This window comes from Palaemon carinicauda, chromosome 1 (genome assembly GCF_036898095.1).
Source record: "Palaemon carinicauda isolate YSFRI2023 chromosome 1, ASM3689809v2, whole genome shotgun sequence".
NCBI classification, from domain to species: Eukaryota; Metazoa; Arthropoda; class Malacostraca; order Decapoda; family Palaemonidae; genus Palaemon; species Palaemon carinicauda.
The window spans coordinates 161,518,230-161,540,729 of record NC_090725.1 but is presented as its reverse complement, the minus strand read 5'-3'; the positions used below and the strand labels follow the sequence as shown (position 1 = coordinate 161,540,729).

Below are 22,500 nucleotides of genomic sequence, written 5' to 3'. Positions count from 1 at the left end.
AAGTTACAACCTAATTACTCACTCGCAGAGATGTGATAATTGGTTGACCTTGTTTGCAATGGATCCATTCCTCTTGGAGTCAGGGTCACTTGCAGACGGCTTGAGGGATAAGGCAACTTTTCCTTTCAATATGGGTAAAAGGATTTGCTAAGGTGATGGGTCCACTGAGTTTTACCCAGAAAAGACCTCAGGCATCTTACATGCCCTTAAATTCTAGATGTAGCCTGGTAGTTAGGGGTTTTGGAAATGGGTAGTGGTGGCCCAGGCAGTAAGTTTTTGTATTGATTGAAAGGGTGATATATCATTCCTGTTGATTTCATATCCATATCAGTCTCCCTTTCTGGATCCTGCTCTATTGAAGCATCCATACTTGGCACTTTAGAATCTCTCTTTTCATTACTACTAACAGTAATCTTTGTGTTTAAGTTAGACAAAGGACTCATTCTGGTTATTGAGGAACTTGCATCTACACTAACATTGATAAGAAAAATAAAAAATCTGCCCGTGACTAAATCTTAACTAGACTGAATCCCACCGTCATCTGAAAAATGATGCAACTATATTTTAGCTACAGCTAAGATTTTTAATTACTTATTCAAAACGTTTCATACAATAAGCCATATTAACAATGGTATATAAAAGATGTTGCTCATGAGTTCTTCAACAGGCGCCAGGGATAATAGGATCCAAACTACCAACACAGGCCTCTATAATCTGGTGGTCCTATAGAGCTGACCAGATCACGGGAAAGTGAGGGTTTCACAATAAAAGGATCTGAAGTAAATTGACAGAAACTGGCTTGTGATGAAGATAACAACTTTCTCATGCTCTGTGTACCACCAGAACCCTTACTGACTGGTATTCCAGAACCGCGAGGTAAATCTTGGAGAGTCATCCTGGAATCCAGAGCAAGGTAGGGTAAGCTAGAATCACTGCCTTTCCCCAAAGGCACACAAGCCTGTTCTTGCATGAACATAGCAAATTGAGTAAAATGTTTATGAAACTTAATACTACCAACACCAGAAAACTTGGTGATGTCCTGAGAGGTATAATTACCATCACCACTGTAATCCACTATAATGTAGCTTTCTCTGTATTTTTCCCGAAACTAGAAGTTCTATATGAAAGACTGGTAAGTCACAACATTTATCAACATTGCTATTCAAATTACATAGAGAATGCGAATCTTAATGACCCGGTAATAACTTTCATGAATAATTTGCATATAATCTCAATATTCCACTAGAGGGGGCAACACTATTGCAGTGAAAATTAGAAATTCTTAACATTTTAGTGTAAATTTCGACATTTTACCAGCTAAGCATTATGAATTCCAGGGGAGGTTCATAGAAATAGTTAGATCATAATTAAGTCATTATCCACATATTTAAAAATAGAATTAGATTTGGAATATTTACATTCCACGCCGTCATTGCATTTATGCAATGAGTGCGGTAAATATGTAAGAAATTATAAATAATATAAAAAGGAAAGGGGAAAACAACTGGAATAGCTGCTATACCAAATTGATTTGAAATAACGAACTAAATATTCATAACTGTATATATTTAGCACTATAAAAAAAACTAAAACGTGTGAAAATGTTCAAGACGTAAATAATGGGAGGACCAACGGTTAGGGTTAGGGGTTTTTCTTAAAACCTTTTACTCTGTTATCGTCTTGGAATTCTTCCTTCTAAAGTTGTCAATGGTTTTCAATTGGTCTCTTACGATGATGATATAGCAGAAGAATTCAGTTTCTTTTAAAAAATCTACATTGGTACTACTGTACATGGGGAAGGGAGCTTGATGTATTAAAGAGAAATCTCTCATTACTGCAGAACGCTGCAAAGTACAAAATCACATCGTATAAAATTTGCAAGGATTCTTTAAAAGGAGTATATATCTTCATAGCTCATTGAGATTATCGTCAATAAGCATTCACTCGAATTCAAAGGTGTTCTCTGTATAACAAAAAGAGGAAACTCTTAAACAAAACTTTCAAAGGAAATAATTCTAACGTATTAAGGATAAACTTTAACAACTCGTAGAGAGATCAGATAGAGCTGATATAGTACTGTAATTTCTGAAAGTGGTTGCTTATAAGCTTCATTAAATATATTTTTTTAATTTTCCTAGTTTTTTAAACTCTAATTGATTTACGTGAATATAGTGTTCGTATACTTTACAATCAATTACTTTTAAATTTTATAGATTATTAAAAAAGAAAATAATAATTCTTTTTGTATTTCATAAAAAAATTAATTTGTGCGTCTCTTTTTACACTTTCACAACTAGGTAAGATTTTCATGGAGTAATCTTCTGTGTTAAGTTTTTGTGAGTAAAATTTTCTTCCATGGAGCCTTTCCTATATGCCCAAAAGTTATATCATCAGCTCTGGTAGGGAAATGCCAACAGAAATCCTATGCATCTACCGTATGGGCTTGTCCAAGAAGATCTGGCTTGTTTGGCAACTGAACTGGTTTTATTTCCATTAGCGGACAGGTCCATGAACAACTCTTTTTGAGGCCAAAATTGTACTATAAGACTCTTCTTTGAGTGCCATGAGATTTGCTGATAACTGATAAATCCTGCTGAAGGAGGGAGAGCATAAGTTTCTAGTTTTGGGAAATCTAGTAACACGGCATCCACTGCCCAAGCTTCAGGACCTTAAACAGGAGAGTAATACAGATCCAATTTCTTGTTCACTGACGTTGCAGATATGTCTATCATCGGTTTTCCCTAATCTTTCCAGATATCCAGACATACCTAGACATTCCAATTATTTTTTTCGGCTTAACTGAGCTGCTAATAGATTCTGATTTCCTGGAATAAGACGAGAAAGAAGGAAAAGATTTCTGGACTTTGTGTCTTCCTGTTTCTTGATATATGCCAAAGCTGTCTTATTCTGGTGTTCAGCAACTATTTTTCCTGTTACTTTATCGCCCGATAGAATTAGTGCCTTGAATACAACTACTAATTCTAGATAATATTTATGCATCTGTGAGTCTGGAATCGGCCAAGTTCCTGACAGATCAATACCATATAAAGTAGCTCCCCATCCTGCCAGAGAAGCATCGGGGAAATGAGACATAATCGGAACGTTGAAGTATATGTTGACAACAATCACAACAATCGAATGATTACAGCTGATTCATGATGCATGGAGTAGATACTGCTTTTAGATGTATTGAACTATCTCAATACCAGTTGGGATGAAATTGAATGAGCCTCAATCTAAATCGAATATGAGGAATAAATTTCTCCAAGGAAGTCATAATTCTATAAGGTTAATTCACCTGTTTGCCAACAACAATCTCGAGTTTTTGAACATTTTGATAATAAGCAGACATTTCTGATTTTTTTCTTTGACAAGGTTGACATTTATAAGTGCTTTAGAGTTTCTAATTATTTCTATGTAATAAAGAATACAGTTATAGTACTTTTGTGCTAGTTCTGAAGAAGAATCAGATACTGCACGATCTAAACACTTCTTAAGATTATCTAAAATACTAATAAAATAACTTAGTGCTTTAGCAAAAGTAATCTCTGACTTCAAGGCTACCAAAGAATTATATATAATTCCAATGGTTGAATCTGTATGTGGTGTGGTAGCCAGTGATTTAACCTTCTGGAGGCGTTATAAACATTGTATCGGCTTTATGAGAAAAGAACTGCCAGTGATTTGACCCTTCTGGAAGCATTGTAAACATTATAGAGGCAGTGCAGTGAGTGCAAGTGGTGTTATCGTCAGTGATTTTAGCCTTCTGGATGTGTTGAAAACCTTATAGACGCTATCTGAGGAAAGAACTGCCAGGGATTTGAGTCTTCTAGAAGCGTTATAAATGTTACAGAGGCTGCCTGGGCAAAAATCTGGCAGGGATTCTAGCCTTCTGGAAGCATTCTAAACGTTACAGAGGCTGTGTCCTAACTGCACATGGTGGTGCAGCCATTGATTTGAGCCTTCTGGAAACGTCATAAACGTTATATAAGGTGACTGAGGAAAGATTTGGCAGTAATTTTAGCCTTATGGAAGCGTGGTAAACTTTGTAGAGGCTGTGCAGCAATTGGCGTTATAGCCAGTGATTATAGCCTTTTATAAGCTCTTTAACGCTGTAGATGCTTTCTGAGGAAAGAATTGCCAGAGAATTGAGCCTTCTGGAAGCATTATAAACCTTATAGAGACTCTCTGAGGAAAGAACTACAAGTGATTTGAGCCTTCTAGAAGCGTTTTAAATGTTGTAGTGTCTGGGAAGTGGTGTTGTATCCATTAATTTTAGCTTTCTCGGAGAGTTGTTAACGTTGAAGAGGATGTGAAGTGGGTGCAAGTGGTGTAGTAGCCAGTGATTTTAGCCTTATGGAAGCATTATAAACATTATAGAGGTTATGTAAGGAAATATCTCCCAGTGAGCTGAGCCTACTGGAAGCATTGTAATCGTTATAGAGGCTGTGCAGTGAGTACAAGTGGTGTTGTGGGCAGTGAATAAAGCCTGGAAACGTTATAAACATTGTAATAGATGTCTGAGAAAAGAACTACCAGTGATCTACGCTTTATGGAAGTGTTGTATTTATTGTAGAGGCTGTCCAGTAAGTCCAAATGGTGTTGAAGCCAGTGATTTTAGCCTTATGAAAGGATATTTATCGTTGTAGGGGCTGTGCAGTAAGTGCAATTGGTTGTGTAGCAGGTTATTTTAACGTTCTAGAAGGATTATAAACGTTGTAGAAGCTGTGTAGTTAGTGCATGTGGTGTTTTAGTCAGAATCGTTATAAACATTGAAGAGGCTGTCTGAGGATAGAACTTCCAGTTATTGGAGTATTCTAGAAGTGTTGTAAACGTTGTATTGGCTGTATGAGCAAAGATCTGGTAGTGCTTTGTGAGAGAGTTGTAAACTTTATAGAGGCTGTTCACTAAGCGCAAGGGGTGGTGTAGCCAGTGATGTTAGCCTTCTGGAAGTGTTATAAACGTGATAGAGCTGTGCAGTGAAGGCAATTGGTAGTGTAGCCATTGATGTTTACATTCAAGGCTTTACTCAAACCTTCTGTCGAACTGCAATTCCTTTGATTGAGAGAAAATGTTCCATTCTCCAGAAGAGACTTCTTTGCACGCTCAATCAGTGAATCTAGTAATGATTCAATATCTGAATTTACTTTCAAAGTAAGAAATCACCTCTGTATAAACACAAGATCTCTCATTCCTTAGGGGAAAAGCATTGGCCAAACGCAACCTAATGATGAAGAGCTATTTATATCTTCTTTCGAAACTGCTTTAACTCTATGCTATGGTTTTAACTTTTTTGGAAGAAATCTAGAGTGACAAGCAGAAGAAGGAAAAGAAATCAGAACGGAAACCTTAAAACGAGTACATGTAATATCTTCTTTACTATATCAAGGCAGAGAAAAATCATACAAATAACATAAAGAAGAAGTTTCCTAAATTTCTTATTTAGAATTTAAGGAAAAAGCCAGATCAGATTGTAAATCTAATTTGCCTCGCAGTTTATTAACTATTTTGGTAGCAACAGGTTTAAGCAAAACTTTCTTTGTTGTGGACATTCTGAGAATGTGGCATTACTTATATAATAGGCCGCGGGTAGGGGCAACACAACCTTATGTTGCCTCCATTGGTGGACTAATAAGCCTTTGAGTTACCTCTATCAATGTAACATTATCAGTAAGATCATACAAAACAGAGTCTTCCTCAAATGAATATACTCAATCAAACCCATTATACAACTTTTATTTGTATTCGATCTACTGGAATCCAGACATGGATGATTCTATCTTCGACTGTCTTCTTACCATTATGGCTAAAATACAAGATGATAGAAAGGCTTCTTTTGTCTTTGTTGGTGATTCTAATGCTCACCATAAGGAGTGGTTAAGTTCTATCTCTCCTACCGATCGCCATGGCTTAAGAGCTTTAGACTTTGCCTCTGGATCAGGCTGTGAGCAAATCATAAGTGAAGCTACTCACAGTTCTGGTAACTGCTTGGACCTCGTATACACCGACCCCCCTGGCGTTATAACTAGTAAGGTTGGTTCTCCAGTCGGAACATCTGATCATGCCTTGATTTCATTAGTAGTGAAGACTGAGCAGCCTGTCCCTGATGTATCATACTCTTGTAAAATTCATATGAAATCTCAAGCATACTGGAATGGGATTTTGCATGATCTTTTGACCTTGAATTGGTCACAATTATATAGTAGTGTTGATCCTGTTGTCCCTTCGAATGAGAATCTAGTCAACATAACTTATAGGCGTATCCCTTGTCGTGTGGTAAGGTACCGAGTGAAGGACAAACTGTGGTTCAATGATGATTGTAGACGTGCTTATTTGGAGAAGCAGCAGGCGTATCATCTTTGGAAGGGAAACAGATCAGATTTGACCTGGAATAACTATACTCAGCTTAGAGCTTTTGCTCAGAGAGTTTATGCCTCAACTGAAAAGGAATACAATTTAACCATAAAAAAAACCCTTTCTGGTACAACTCAAGAACATAAATGGTGGTCTACCCTTAAATCTGTACTCTTTGGGGGTAGATGTAATAGTCTCTCCTTTGCTTAAACCAGATGGCTCTGTCACTCACTGTCCAAAGGAAAAGGCAACCCTTTTGGCCGATGTTTTTGATAGTGAACAGAGTAATGAAAAACTTGAACTTCCTCAATCCTGTTTTCCTGAGGCTAAACTAACTAGTTTAGCTTTTCGATCTCGTGAAATTAAAGCTCTGTTGATGGACCTTGATACTTATGAAGGTATAGGCCCAAAAGGGTATTTTTCCTTTGTTTTTTATAAAGACTGCAGATTTCTTAGCTTCAAAGTTATCTGTTATTTTGCACAGGTAAGCAAGAAGAGGAGCTTTTAGCACTTGTTGGAGAATTGGTAATGTTACTCCTTTATGTAAATGTGTTTGTGGTAGCTCAAGCCCAACTTATTACCGCCCAGTTTCCATAACTCCCATATTATCTAAAGTTTTTTAACATCTTTTGGCATAACGTCTTAATAGGTATGCTGAAGGTAGTCATCTATTCCCTAGTTTGCAATTTGGTTTTCGTAAAGGCCTTGGAGCATGTGATACACTTCTTACAATCTCCAATGCTGTACAGAAATCCCTTGATTGTGGTCAGGAAGTTCGTATGATTGACCTTGATTTTAGTGCTGCCTTTGACCGTGTTAATCATGAGGCCCTTGTTTTCAAATTGAAACAGTTGGGAGTGGGTGGGTCGTTGCTCAGCATTATTATTGATTTTTTAAGTAATAGATCTCAAAGAGTTGTTGTTGATGGGCACCATAGTGAATATAGGAATATGATATCTAGTGTTCCACAGGGTAGTGTTCTTGGCCCATTACTTTTCATACTATATACACATGACATGTGGTTTGGTCTAGAAAACAAGCTTGTTGCATATGCAGATGATGCTACTCTCTTTGCATCAATTCAATCCCCTGAATGTAGATCTGGGGTTGCTGAGTCCCTTAATAGACATCTAGCTAAAATTAGTGCATGGTGCAAATTATGGGGTATGAAGTTGAATCCTAACAAAATTCAAAGTATGATTGTAAGCAGGTTAAGGACGGTGGCTCCTCAACATCCGGATCTCAGTATTGATAATGTTTCTTTAACTTTGTATGACTCTTTTGAAATTTTAGGTGTGATTCTCGACAGCATATTTAGTTTTGAGAAGTACATTAGATCTGTGTCTTCTTCAATTGCACAAAAAAATTGGCTTATTGAGAAAGTCTTTCAAGATTTTCGGTGATCAATCTATTCTGAAGAAGTGTTTTAATTCTTTCATTCTACCTTGTTTTGATTATTGTTCTCCTGTCTTGTCTTCAGCTGCTGATTCTCATCTTAATTTGTTGGACAAAAATTTAGGGTATATTAAATTTCTTATTCCTGATCTAGATATTAATCTTTTGCACCGTCGTTCAATTAGTTCATCATTCATGTTGCATAAGATTTTTCATAACTCTGAGCATCCTTTACATTCAGATCTTCCTGGACAATTCCATCCTCTTCGTAATACTAGGCAGGCAGTTAATTCTAATTTCCAGGCCTTCTCCATCATGAGGCTCAATACTACACAGAATTCTTCTTCTTTGTCTACATCTTTTCCCACTTCTATGTGGGGTCGATGTTTCTGGTCAGCTTTCTCCATCTACCTCTGTCCCACACCTGATCACTGGTTAATCCCTTATATTGAAGGTCATCCTTGATACGGTCCACCCACCTTCGCTTTGGTCTTCCTCTCCTTCTCGTTCCCTGTACCTCTATTTCCATCACTCTCCTCCCAACAAACTATTCATCTCTTCTCATGACATGACCATACCACCTCAGTCTACTTTCTTGGATCTTATCTGATAGTTTTTTAACTCCTGTGGTACCCCTAATTACCTCATTCCGTATCTTATCTCTTCTTGTCACCCCACACATCCATCTCAACATTCTCATCTCTGCCACATCCATCTTCTTCTCTTCTGTCTTCTTTATTGCCACGTCTCCGCTCCATACATCATTGCCGGTCTCACAACTGTCCTGTGTACTTTACCTTTCAACTTAACCCCTATTTTCCTGTCGCACAGTACTCCACACACTTTTTTCCAATTCTTCCATCCTGCTTGTTTTCTATGGTTTATTTCTGCCCCCAGATCACCATCCTCGGCAACTGTTGATCCTAAATATCTGAGATTTTCAACTCTTTTCAATCTCTCTCCTTGTAAACTAACTTCCCCATTCTCGTCATTTTTCAATCTCAAATACTCTGTCTTTTTCCTGCTGATCTTCAATCCCCTATTTTCCATTTCTCTTCTCCACTCCTCCAGTTTCTCTTCTACTACCTCTCGCCTAGTGCTACACAGTATAACTTCATCAGCACAAAGCATACACCAAGGAGACTGATCTCTAATACCTTGTGTTACTACATCCATGACCATATCAAATAGGTAAGGGCTCTATGCAGACCCCTGATGTAGTGCCACATTTACTGGGAAACTTTCTGTTAGGCTTATACTGCTCTTAACATTTGCTTCTGCCCTTTCCTACATATCTTGATTGATTCTTACGTATTTCTCAGGGACTCCCTTTTCTCTCATACATCTCCACAGCTCCTGACCTGGTACTCGATCGTATGCCTTCTCCATGTCAATAAAGACCATATGTAATCCTTTCTGTTCCTCCCGATGTGTTTCTATCGTCTGCCTCAAAGCAAATATTGCTTCTACAGTCCCTCTTCCAGGCATGAATCCAAATTGTTCCTCACCAATTGTTGTTTCATCCCTAAGTCTCTTCGTCAATGATCTTCTCCCATATTTTCATAGTATGGCTTATCTGCTTTATGCCTCTGTAGTTGCCACATTCCTGTATGTCTCCCTTCCACTTATAAATGGGAATCATTAGGCTTCTTCTCCATTCCTCTGGCATCTTTTCCTGATTGAAGATCTTCTGCGTCAGGTCCCACAAGATATCTATGCCTTCCTCTCCAAGACTCTTCCATACCTCTACTGGTATATTATCCGGTCCTGCAGCTTTACTAATTTTTATCTTCTCTACTGCTTGTTCTACTTCTCTTCTAGTAACTCCTTTGGGAGTCCATCTTCAAATACTGTTCTTGGGTACTCCTCATTCAATAGTCCTTCAAAATAAGTTTCCCACCTTCTTTTAATTTCATTCTCTTCTGCTAGAACTATACCATTGCTATCTTTTATTTGCTTATCTGTGTCAGGTCTTTAGATGCAGCATCTCGGGCCTTAGCAATTCGTAATATTTTCTTCTCTCCTTCTGGTGTTTCCATCTCTTTATAGACTTCATTTAATGTCTCTGCCTTTGCCTTTGCTACTGCTCTTCTCTCTTCTTTCTTTGCTTGTTTATAGTTTTCTTTATCCTTTTCTTGTCCTGATAGATCTGCCTTCTTCTTAGCTTCTTTCTTGATTTTTACTTGTTCTTGCACCCCATGCTTCCACCACCACGATTCTTTATCTTTTGGGGGTCTTCTTCCTATGATGACTTTCCAAATACTTCCTCACCGATCCTTAGAATCACTTTACTATTCTCGGTCCACCATTCTTGTACATCCTCATGTAACCTTACCGCTTCCAGCACTCTTTCCTTAAACAAGACTCTCAGTTCCTTGGGTCCATTCTTGTCTGTGACCAAGTTGTGGAATGATCTTCCTAATTGGGTAGTTGAATCAATAGAACTTCAAAAGTTTAAAGTTACAGCAAATGTTTTTATGTTGAACAGGCTGACATAAGTTTTTTTATAGTTTATATATGACATATCTGTTTTGACGTTGTTACTGTTTTTAGAATTATCTATTGTTAATTTGTTCTCGTCATTTATTTATTTCCTTATTTCCTTTCCTCACTGGGCTATTTTTCCCTATTAGAGCCTTTGGGCTTATAGCATCTTGCTTTTCCAACTAGGGTTGTAGCTTGGATAATAATAATAATAATAATAATAATAATAATAATAATAATAATAATAATAATAATAATGATAGTGGCCATCCTAATAATCAGCAATTGCCTTAACAACTGAATTAGTTAGCGGCTGACCCCAGTCTTTTAATGCTAATTTATATAAAGGGTTTGAATCTGTAATGGTACACAATTTTTCTAGAATACTGTTAAGTCGAATGAATACTCTGTAAATTGGCAAAACTATTCAATGATATAGTACTACTCACTCAAAAGTAACGTAAGAAGCAAATGGAGTAGTGGAAAGAGCAGTGTTAATGGTGAAAGCCTTTCTTCTTTTACCCTGAAGCACTTTGAAAATATTTGGTAGCGGCTCTATGAGTAGTCCTCTCCATCCAAGTCTCCTCTCGAAAAATAGAGTGTTGCTTAGATATTCACCTTCTGATGCACCGGCCTCAATGTAAAATCCATCTTCCTGCGTTAAAAGTTGATAAGATTATAACACCATACTCCCAATGTGTAAATGAAGTGATATGGCAGGCAGTTGTGATTTAGGCTGAACAAACAACAAGATATTATATAGTCATAATGATTACATGAGAGTAATGTGATGAAAAAAAATGTGTCCTTCATACAAGTGTATATCTAATCATCCTTCAGGTTCTCTAACCCTCTAAAAATATATGAAATATACAAGTGCATTACATCTAAAGATATTTGATATTCATCACTATCATTGAATGACAGTACTTTGCTAATGGTGGCAATCATTATACAAGCATTGAAAGCTTATTTCTCACTTATGTACAATATATATATATATATATATATATATATATATATATATATATATATATATATATATATATATATATATATATATATATCTGTAAGTAGAACATAAGATATCTTTAATACAACCTACATCAAACTTTGTTTTGATGAACTGGTAATGAAAATAATTGTACCATAAAACTTAAATCTTTCTTTATCAAATTAAGAGCTCTAAAAGAGAATTTAAAGCAAGTATCTCTTGTGCTGTAGTGAAGCAACAAAGCCAAAATTCCAAACTAATTATGCCATTTGTGATAAAGACAAAGGCAATGGCTAACCAAGATACCATGCAAATCAGTCAACCAGTTTTGTTATTCAAATCACAATAATCATCATAAGTGTTTTTAAATGAGCTCTTCCCTTTATGGTGTAAGATGCGAACACATTCTATCCATTCCCTGCTGTCTTGTTCTTAAGTCTTCCTGAACTTCAATCAGAGCTAGATTTACTAACTCTTAATCTATCACAGTCTTCTAACATTTCTTGTGCCTTGCTATAAGTCTTTGTCCTTCTTCTATAGTTACTGTCCTAAGAAAGTGTTCCTTCTTTGTTTTCACCACACGTCTAAATCCCAAACCACGATATATGTTATCTGCCCTATGACAGCTTCTGGACACTAATTCTCTTCATAATTTCTTGTTTGAAATTTGATCTTCCCACTGTCCTACAACAATGAATTTTAGCATGCAGAGGTTACACTTCAACAAAATTTCTTCCTTTTTTTTTTTCTTTTTTTGTCAGTGCCCATGTCTCTACAGTGGAAATAGTACACGACTTTTGTACCCATAACAAGTTTTTAATTTCTTTACCAAGGGATGCTGGATGTTTAGCAATCTCTCTCCATTCCATCTAAGAGGTTTCTACTCTCTCATTGACATCTCAATTTTTGCTCTAGATTTACATTTAATTCACTGGAAGTAAATTAAATGGTTTTCCTCCTTGAAGACATACTGATCTGTCACTAAAATATTGTCGCCTCTTTTATCATCACTAATAACCTTTGCCTTATATTTTAGGCATCTGAAATCTTTTGCTCCACATATTGTAATCTGGAGAGGTTCCAGTGACATCATCTGTTACTCAGTGCACAGGCCAGAGTTGTTCGCCACTATGCTTTTTCCACAACCATCAAATGGCCACTTTTTCTAATTGGACTTTTCCTTATGCTTCCTTTATAGTCGCCATTATTTTGTATTGCTCATGTTTATCTACAGCCCTTTTTCAATTCCACTCTTCAACATTTTAAACAATTTCAACAAGTCTTCATTAGGTTCTGCCATTAAAACTATATCCAAAATTACAGTAACAGAGAATTATTTTGTAATTCACGCTATTCCCTAACATGAGAACTTTTCGCTATTGCCATCTGGAAATTCAAAATAATCACTTCATATTTACTGATGACTACACTGTGTTCTCATTTCCGACTAAGAATATTTCAAACAACTCTATTTTGGCAGATTTATTCTGATAATTCCATTATCGTAAATCATAGGGTAATTTGTCAAAGTTTACAGATGAGGTTCTTTAAATCTATGCTATAACCACCATAAAATATAACGAGGCAGCAAGTAAGCAGTAAGTCTATGAAATTGCTGCCTTAGGATGTGCCAGTGACTTAGGTCTCTAATACATTGTGTTCTAAGGCAGAGGAGTACCTAATATTGGTTTTGAGAACTCATTGGCAGAGAAGATGCCTATCAATGGAAAAGAACCCTCATGAGGCCATTGGTAGGAAGCTGCATAGCCTGGACAAATCTGCCTTAGGAAATGCCAATGGTTTAGTATGCAGATACACTGTACATCATGGCAGAATGTCCTTAAATGGTAGAATAGCCTTCTTTCCTGATATCAATGCCAATAACAATTTGACTCGTACAGGACTTCAAGAAAAGAAAATAATGATATAGTTTCGCCTCTGAGCAGTGTGAAAATTACCAAATGGCTTGGGTTATGGGCTTTGAGGCTATATACCCCGCTCTATTATGCGAAGTAAAAGATACAGAGAAAAAGGAAATACAAAGAGCCTTGAAATTATAAATGTTTGTGGATGTGGTGCAATTGAAAACAAATGTACGATGGCTGATTTTTTTTACGAAGAGAAACCACTGGGGTAACTGAAAAATGTTGAGCTATGGAAGCATATCACTTGAAGTGTCAGAAAGACCCTTGTTGGCTGTGAAAAAGCAATGTTGTTAATTCAAGGGTTCTACTTTATTAGTATAACCGACTGTAATTGAAATAGAAGAAAATAAGAGTGAAAGAGAATAAATTTGTATGAGTCTGAATCAGTGACTGAGTAAGTTTGGAAACCATGAAAATGTGGTGGTAAGAGATCTGAATGCAAGGGTAGGTGACGGAGAAAGGGGTGGGGTTGTTGGTAGGCCCATTAGGGCCTTTCTGGAATAAATGAGAATATAAAGTGTCTTAAATGAATGTGTTTGGAAAAGGGGCTTAACTGTGGGAAATGCATGATAATGGTTTTCGAAGGAGAACATAAATAAATATACCTGGGAAAGAGTAGATAATAGAAAAAAAAAGTTTGCTAGATTAAATGTTAGCACAGAGTGGGTGTTGATGGATATTAAAATTAATGTAACTATGACAAATGAGCTGGAGAAAGAAGTGCATTGAGCTTATAGTGAGAAAACTGATAACTATTGAGGAAGGACCTGTTGGGGTCTATAGAGCAGGAGATAAAATAAAAATACAAAATTCTTGAATGAGTATGTTTTAGTGAAGGAAAAATATATCATTTGAGGTACAGTGGCAGGTTCAAATATACAAAGAGGATGAATAAAGAAATCATGAATAAAGTTAGAAAAAAACAAGATGAGAGAAGGACAATAGAAACGTATTTTTCAAGGAATGCACGGAGAAAGAAGGATGAACAAATGGATTCCAATTGTGAAATGATTGTGGATGTAAATATAGTCCTGGGTCGATGGAGTAATAATTTTAGAAATCTGTTCAACTAGGAAGATAGCAGAAAGATAAATCTTCAATCTAGATTATGTTGTATAGAAGTGGTTCAACGTTTGAAAATAGAGGAAAAAGGGTAGCATATGGGATACATGAACCTAAAAAGGATATGATAGAATTGAAAGAAAGGTAAAATGAAGGGTACTGAGAATGCATGGTATAGATGTTATGTTGTTACTGGCAATTAAATAATAGTCTTGAATCATATATCAATATCATACATGCTAGAGAGACACTAGTTTGGCGCGAAAGTGGGTTTAAGACAAGGGTATGTTAATTCTCCATGGGTGTTCAACTTTTTTATGTATTGGGTGTTTTAAGAAGTTAGACACAGGACAATGGATATAAGGGAGAAGTTGTGGAATTAGAAAACGAGTTATGAACGGGCTGTGGAATGTTTAATGTTCACAGATGATGCCAGGAAGACTAAGGATAGTAAAGAGAAACTACAAAAGCTGGAAAAAAATTCAACCCTGAGGAAGAGAAAGTTGAGATTAGATGCGAAGAAAATTACAGTAATGAGAGTAGATTAAAAAAGGAAGATATGGTGATGAACATTAGTATTGCTGGTGGAGAAATAACGTTTGATCCATAATAAAAACTTTTGTGTTAGTAAAATGAATAATGATAAGTATCAATCAATCATCCAGGTACAGAAGGATTCTGATACCAGGAAGATAAGGTAATTTTGGAACCGGAGTCATGACTATCAAGAATACTTGACCAAAGCATTAAGCTGAAAATTTATAGCTCAGAGTTTTGAATTTTCCGATATGGACAAATCGAAGTATTTTGATTTGGTTGGATAGGTACAAGAACATTAGTCTTCATACAGACCTTCCTAATCTATAAATACTTGTTGAAGTTGGAGATGTTCATCCTCCTGATGCCTTGTATAAAAAGCAAAAGTAAATTGAATAATCCTCAATTGAAATTTGTAACCTACTTTATAGCTTGTCTTTACTAGAGGTTATCTACATTCAGTTTCGGACTCAACGACTTGTCTGGGTTAGTGATGTATGCAAGGGATACTATCTAAGAAAAGAACATTCCTCATTAGAGGAAGCTGATAAATATTTCTTGAAGACTTAAGAATCCAAGGTTCTCCTTACAAACACTCTCAGTGATGCAGGAAAACTAACAGTCTACCGCCAACTGGTGCCTGAGAGCTAAAACCCGCATTTAGATGACTTTAGTCAATGGATTCTCAAGAGATCTTGATTCTCGACCCCTAGTATTCCTAGTCATCATGGGTCAAGTCATAGGAGGGATGTTTGCTAGACTTTACTACTGGAGAGAACTGGTTAAATTTGCTGTAACTGTTGGCATATTTCAAAATTTATGGATGCTTAGCCTTATCCAAGAAAGAACCGGGATGAGTGGTCAAAAATAGGTTCTTGTTTCTGCTGAACAATTTGAAACGTTGATGAACCTGGTGCTTTACCCTCTTCAATTTTACTCAATGCCTGATTCACTTCTGTATTCCCCATTTCCATCACTGGCCCCTCCACCCTTTGTGCCTCTCCCAGCTCCTCTCTTATTTCCAGCATTTAGTTGTTGCTCAAAATATTTTCTCCGTCTCTTCTAAATGTTTTCATCCCTATGTAATATAGTCACATCTCTATCCTTGATAACTCCGTTTTTCCCTTTGCTCAAGTTTCAAATCCTATAGATATCCTTTTCTCTTCCCTTGGGCCCAGCCTTTCATTCAATTGCTCTATCGTTCTTCCAATAGCTATACTAGACTCCTTTTCCTCTTCTCTGTACCATTCCTTTTCACCTGCGCATGCCTTACTTTCTAGTCCTTAAATGCCTTCGATTTTTATTTAACTGACTCTTGCACCTCTCTGCCCCAGTACCACTTTCCTCCTTTTTGACACACCATATCAGCTGGTTCTTCCCACTAATTCTTCTGTTTCCCTTAGATATATTTCTTTCATTCCCTACCAAATATTTTCTACTCTGTTACTCTATCCGCTCTTTAATTTCAACATTTCCAATCCTATCTCTCTCTCTCTCTCTCTCTCTCTCTCTCTCTCTCTCTCTCTCTCTCTCTCTCTCTCTCTTTCTCTCTTATATATATATATATATATATATATATATATATATATATATATATATATATACATTGCACCAACAGTGCAACCCCCGAGGTACAAAAAATGGTACTGACTCCCTAAACTAAGTTCTATCTACTGATATATTAAATACTTGACTTATGAACGTCAACCATTGAGTGAACAGGGTGTTGATATCTTTTTGAAAATGTTATCAGTATCTCTGTTGATATAATCTCTAACTCTTTGTCATCTGAAAGCCATCTTGGAAAATTACCACGGTAGCTCGTTTAAACTAAACTTGGTAGTAGCTTGAAAGCCGATTTATAATTTTAGTTTAGTCATACAAAATATAATATGGTTCCTCTAACAATATAGAAGGTAATTTTGGAATGCTGCCTCATTACAGTAACTTTGAAAAGGTCTTGAAGGTATGATGGATAATGTCAAGAGACTATAATAACATATTTTAGTTGTACAGAACGGAGGGGGTGGGGGGGGGGGGGGTGAATGTCTAATCATTCAGTATTAGGAAACGTCTCCATATTTGCAATATATGATCATCAAACCTACCAATTTCTATTAACAATGAACCTTGTGAATTTTAACTGTGCTAAGTAATTTTCCTAACAATATTTAAAAGACTCTTCCAAATCCCAACTATAGTCATGAAAGTAAGGATAAAAAACGGCTTTTACGAAAGAATATGAAACTTACATGACATTGTCTTGTAGGAAAGAGTAGGTTAAGTCAAGACTTGTTTAAGATCTAAATATTCACTATTTGTACTCGGTTTGTAGGGTTTACACATGCAATGTCTCTTGTCGTGACGAAATAAAAAAGGACTGGGGTGATTAAATGCTATCTGTCATTTTGTGAATTTGGTAAGAGGTTTTCCAAAGGGATAACAAATAGCAAAGCATTAAGCCTTTTATATCGAATGAAAATTTCAAGGAATTGCAAACTTACATCTTATTCTGATCGGTTCATTTTTGTTGCACTTTATAAGGATCAGTTTTATTGAAATGCATACGTTGCTATCGTATAATAGAACATTCAGTGGCTTACACATGATGAAGAAAGGAAAGCGTGCTCCACTCACCATTCCATTCAGCATTTCGTTAGCAAACTGAGACTGGTTGTATTGTGAATAGTGAACCATTTCAGGATGAAAAAGGTTATACGGGTGTGGCGAAGGTGGCTGCAATAGTTCCCTGCGAATATAGCTGATAAGTTTGGGGTCATCTTGTGCTGATCCCTATAATCAGAAATATCAGTGATAACTAATTACATAATCAGTTTATTACTTGAATTAATTTACGAACATAAAGAATTTGAATAGGTTATTTTCTTATCACACAGTATATAATTTTTCAATTTTCTCAAATCTAATATTTTCAAGAGAGGAAATAAGAATTATTTTATGCAATTCCAACATTTGTTGATTGCAGGGTAATCAAGTCCTGAAGATTCGTGTCACAAAGATCAAGACATATCTTTTATCTTATGTCTTTCTTTACTTGCATGAAAAATAAGAATTGATAAGCACTGGATGTTCTAAGATTTCCCAGGTATCACTTACATTCATTAACAAACCTGAAGCTTTATTTACAACTGATATATGTAAAGTAATGCATACCCCTATTATTTTTCATCTACAGTATTATTGCCATGCAAGAATGATTTTGAGATTAATGGAACTTATTACTTGTACGATTAATGGATTTTTTTCATGTATTAAACATCATAATAGTTAGTGGTAAAACCATCGTGGAAATATCCTTACCTCGAATTCATATTCAGGAATAAAACAGTTGTGCTGAAATTCAGTAGTTTTGGTAGTAGTCTTACCTGAAACAAATTTTATGGATAGATCAATGGGATGGACTGATCAATCTCTTGAAAATGATAACATTGAATTAGGGCATTGTAAAACAAAGGCCTGAATTCATCTGTACTGAGATAAACAATCATTCATGCTTTTAAAAACCTTTAAAACCACGTCCTGACATGTCTTATGAAGCCATAAGCTTTATGAGATTTAAGACAGGTTTGTTAAATAATCAAAAGAGTTGAAGTACCGAGGTCTTCCCTAGGTTCATATTCATAATCCTCCCAACTTTCTTACTTTTATGAACAGTCTACAATCTACACTTGCAATATATTTAGGCAAACATATTTGGTTGACAGAGCAGTAGGATATAAAATATATAGCCACTCATTTTACAAAACCAAAATCCTTACTTGATAAACTGAAGATTAAAAAGTAAATTCTATTTTAAGTAGATACCAATCAAACCATATTTTTCAGTTTTGTTAACAAAATGGATTAAAAGAGGAAAGCCAAATCCGCAAAGGTAATGCAATCATTTTGAAACATTGTAAAAATACAAGACTTAGTGTAAAAACCTAAATTGTTAAACCAATTATATTTTGAGTAGATACCAATCAAACCATATTTTCATTTTTATAAACAAAATGGATTGAAAGAGGAAAGGCAAAGCTACGTCAGTAATGCAATCATGTTGGAAAAAATAATAAAAAGTCTGCTGGTGAGATTAAAAGACAACCAAGCTAATTTGTGTGAACAAACTAGAACTTACAACAAATCATTCATTTGAAAATTTTTCGAAACCTCAGTAAGATGACAGAAGTGGAAATTAGATACGATCTGATTTATATATTTTGGCCATAAGGCCCGGCACTAGGGCTTAGAAGGCCACGCATTGCCAATGAGCACTTAAGAAATAACTCCCCAATTGGAGTACGAACTACATGGTATGAGGTTGGATAACAATATGAAAGGAAGGAAACAGGGCTGAGGGTATGGTAGAAGACAAACAGTGAGCATAACTAGGGCTTTAAGGACGCTGCAAATGCTCCCAATGCACTGCTCGTGGTGCACTGACGTCACTGCCCCGCTAATGGGGGGGGGGGGGGGTAGCTAGAGGAAGGATATGAGGCAACACCTGTCATTTGACACCCCGTCTATCCATAGTTATCAGAACTCTGTTGAGGAAACTACATAAATAAATTATTACTGCAATTCAAAAGCTACCTGTTGCATCATTTGTCGACTTACTGTTATAATAAACAACTTCAGAAATTTAATTTGGTACAAATGTGTTTTTTAGTTGCCTTGCTTCATTGGTTATTTGTTGTTTACGTCTCTTATTCCAATTATTTAAGATTCATGTTAACTGGTTGTCTTCGTTATTTATATTCTATAATGTATTATTTACTGATCAATTTCTTTTTTTCTTATTACCCTGCCTACTCTTGGCTCCTGGTTTCTCCTGCTCACTCCGTAAAACACGTTTGTTGATCACTCTATCATCTAATAGGGAGGTGTAAATCTTCTTAACTTATAGTATACCAAATACTGTAATTGAACTTTATCATGCAACAAATAACAATCTTAATGAAAATCTCAAGGTTTTATCTCTCTCTCTCTCTCTCTCTCTCTCTCTCTCTCTCTCTCTCTCTCTCTCATTAAAATAAGATGAGATAGAACTTTGTTATCAGTTTTGACAACATCTTGTGATATTTTTAAACTCTTCTTTCTGTTTTATGGCCTGTTTTCTGCATTCCACCAACTTTCTGCTAGGATTTTCAACATATCCTGTTCCCTCAATTTTCATAATTTTGGACAGGGATGTAAATATTTCGTGTTATCTTCTTCTTTGCACAGATCACAAACATCATCTATGCAGCTTCCCTATGAAATTTTTTCCCATGTGGAGTATGTTTAACTTGGCTTTCATAGCCCGGATTGCCCTATGCATGTTCATTTCTGTAATATAAGGTAGTGGACCATTCCCCTCTGGAAATCTCAATTTTTTAACATTTTTTTTTCTTCAGTTGTTTCCACCATCTTTCCTGAATTCTTCTATTCATTTCCTTGTTTTAGAGTCCTTTTCACACGATTTCTTATTTCTTTTAATCTCAGTTTATATTTAATACAATATTTATCAATGCTGCTGATCCAGCACTTTCCACAGGGGTTCTGCAATTGATCTTCAATTGTCTCTCTAATTAATGTCTTTTTATCAGAGTTCAATATGTAATGGAACAGTATCATTATTTATAGCCTATTCTGAAAGACAATGGCTTTATTCCTGTTTCTGCTATATTGTCTCAGATAGTATGGAGTACTTGATGGTTATTCTTACATATTTCTTCTTATTCTGGATTATACTTTTTCAAGCTTGTTTGTTTCTTTATTCAGCGTCAATGGCCCTTGGTGTAAGGATGGCAGAAAACCCAAAATAAATCCATCATTTCTTCACCTCTTATCTCCCAGTTGGGGCACTTAACTGAAATAGTAGTAGTAGTAATGAATGGGTAAAACTAGAAAAGGACTTGATAGCGTCGGACCACCTTCTACGGATTTTGTAATGAAGCTTAAATTTAAGGGTTTGGTTATCAAAAATAAATGAAAGACAAAAGAATGCATCATTAACTGTCTTACCAAATAGAGTTTTGGAACCTTGAAATGTTCGATCTGCAGGTCAATAAAAAAAAAATGATTCAAGGTGGTGATATAAACTATGGCCAAATATTGACTTTCAAGGGTGTCTTCATATGCAAGAAGTAATATACTGTGCATACCCCAAAGATCAACATCTAAACAAGAGACCATGAGCCTTAAGATTCTTTGAGAGTCTTGTAAAGATACTATTCTCAGCTAGATATGCTATAAATAATTTTAATCCAATGATAAACATGTTTGGGCAAGTAATACTTTGGCTGCTTGTCACACGATAACACGTGAACCTCTTTCTTGAGTCAGTCGTCTCATGACAAGGAATTATGATTCTTATACTTTTCACAAATCCTGTAAAACCAAGCCCAGTGCAGTAATAAAGCAGGTGGTGACAAAGAGGGAGTGAAGCCTTAAATGTATAAAAATGACCATTATACTTATGACTCACCTGCCTTTGTTGTGAAATTCTTCGATACAAAATAGAAATTTACCAGAACACTCGGGATTAAGATGGCGGCAATAATTCTCTGCGGTCCAGCTAGTCCCATCTCTCTCTAAAAGTCAAAATAAAAACCTAAGGTAAATTGCAGTAAATGGTTGCTTGGGCTTCAGTTCCTTCAAAAAAAAAAAGAAAAAAAAAGGAACTTTAGTATATTTTTCATGGCTTAAAGAGTAAATATTGCAGAGAAATCCTTTCATTCTTGAACTGTATGTGTTAACGCACAATGAATTGTTACGATTTAGTGAGACAAATCTTCGCTTTATCATAATTATGATATTAAGTATGCAACGGATGTTTTTATTAATTTTTGTACTCTCCTGGATCACTATGTAAAAGTAAACAGATGTTGGACAGCAAGATGAAAGAAAAGTAGTGACGAGAGGCTCAAAAGTAAGAGCGACTAGTGGGCGAAAGGACGCTGCAAAAACCCTCAAGTAATGCCTACAGTGCACCGCGTGAAGTGTTGGTTTCAGTGAGTTTCTTGTCCTATTTGTTTTATTGTACCTTTCTTCTTCCAATGCATTTCGCAAGTATGTACATTATTCCTCCTGACTGGCTAATTTCATAAGATATCTTGCTATGGCTTATTTTGCTAATTTCTGCTCTTAAAATTTAGTCTTATTTCTAGTCTTTTATATAATGTTACAACTATTGTAAGTTGTACAGCACATTGCTGTTCATATAACACGCCATATTCAATGAATTACCAATGCTGCAGAAATGACGAGTTTTTCGCGAGAATATTTGTGTAGAGCATGTTTATATTTACGGTTAAATTGTAAGCTCATAATGATTCTATTGTAACAATACTCCTCGACATAGAAAGCTCAACTGTCAATGACTGAGACTGTCGAACCTTCGTTTCTTTTATATAAGTTATAATTTGATAACTGGTTTTTAAGTGTTTTCTTACATTTGTGCATATCAAGCATTAATTAATCACACACACAAACACACACACACACACATATATATATATATATATATATATATATGTATATATATATATATATATATATATATATATATATATATATATATAAACCACTGTTGCTTTGTGATTCAAGTGTCCTTCAGTAATCCTACAGTAACCATAGTGAAGGGGACCTAAAGGGAGACTGACTCTCTTTTATCATTTTCTGTTTTGATGGCACTACTTGTACACAGGATTTTTTTTTATCTAATTTTCACTTCACTTATTTCATATATGTATCGACAGAGAGTAT

The 22,500-nt window shown here is 35.7% G+C and overlaps 1 protein-coding gene across 1 annotated transcript in view; it reads right to left on the bottom strand.

Annotated features, from left to right (window-relative positions):
- Positions 1–22,500, bottom strand: part of LOC137652781 (protein Star-like) — a 51,016-nt gene that overhangs the window by 17,149 nt on the left and 11,367 nt on the right. The window contains exons 2-5 of the mRNA XM_068386188.1: positions 21,221–21,326; positions 18,073–18,137; positions 17,389–17,544; positions 10,683–10,888 (exon numbers count right to left, since the gene is read on the bottom strand). Coding sequence (XP_068242289.1) covers positions 10,683–10,888; positions 17,389–17,544; positions 18,073–18,137; positions 21,221–21,326 — 533 coding nt within the window. The remainder of the gene's footprint in view (positions 1–10,682; positions 10,889–17,388; positions 17,545–18,072; positions 18,138–21,220; positions 21,327–22,500) is intronic.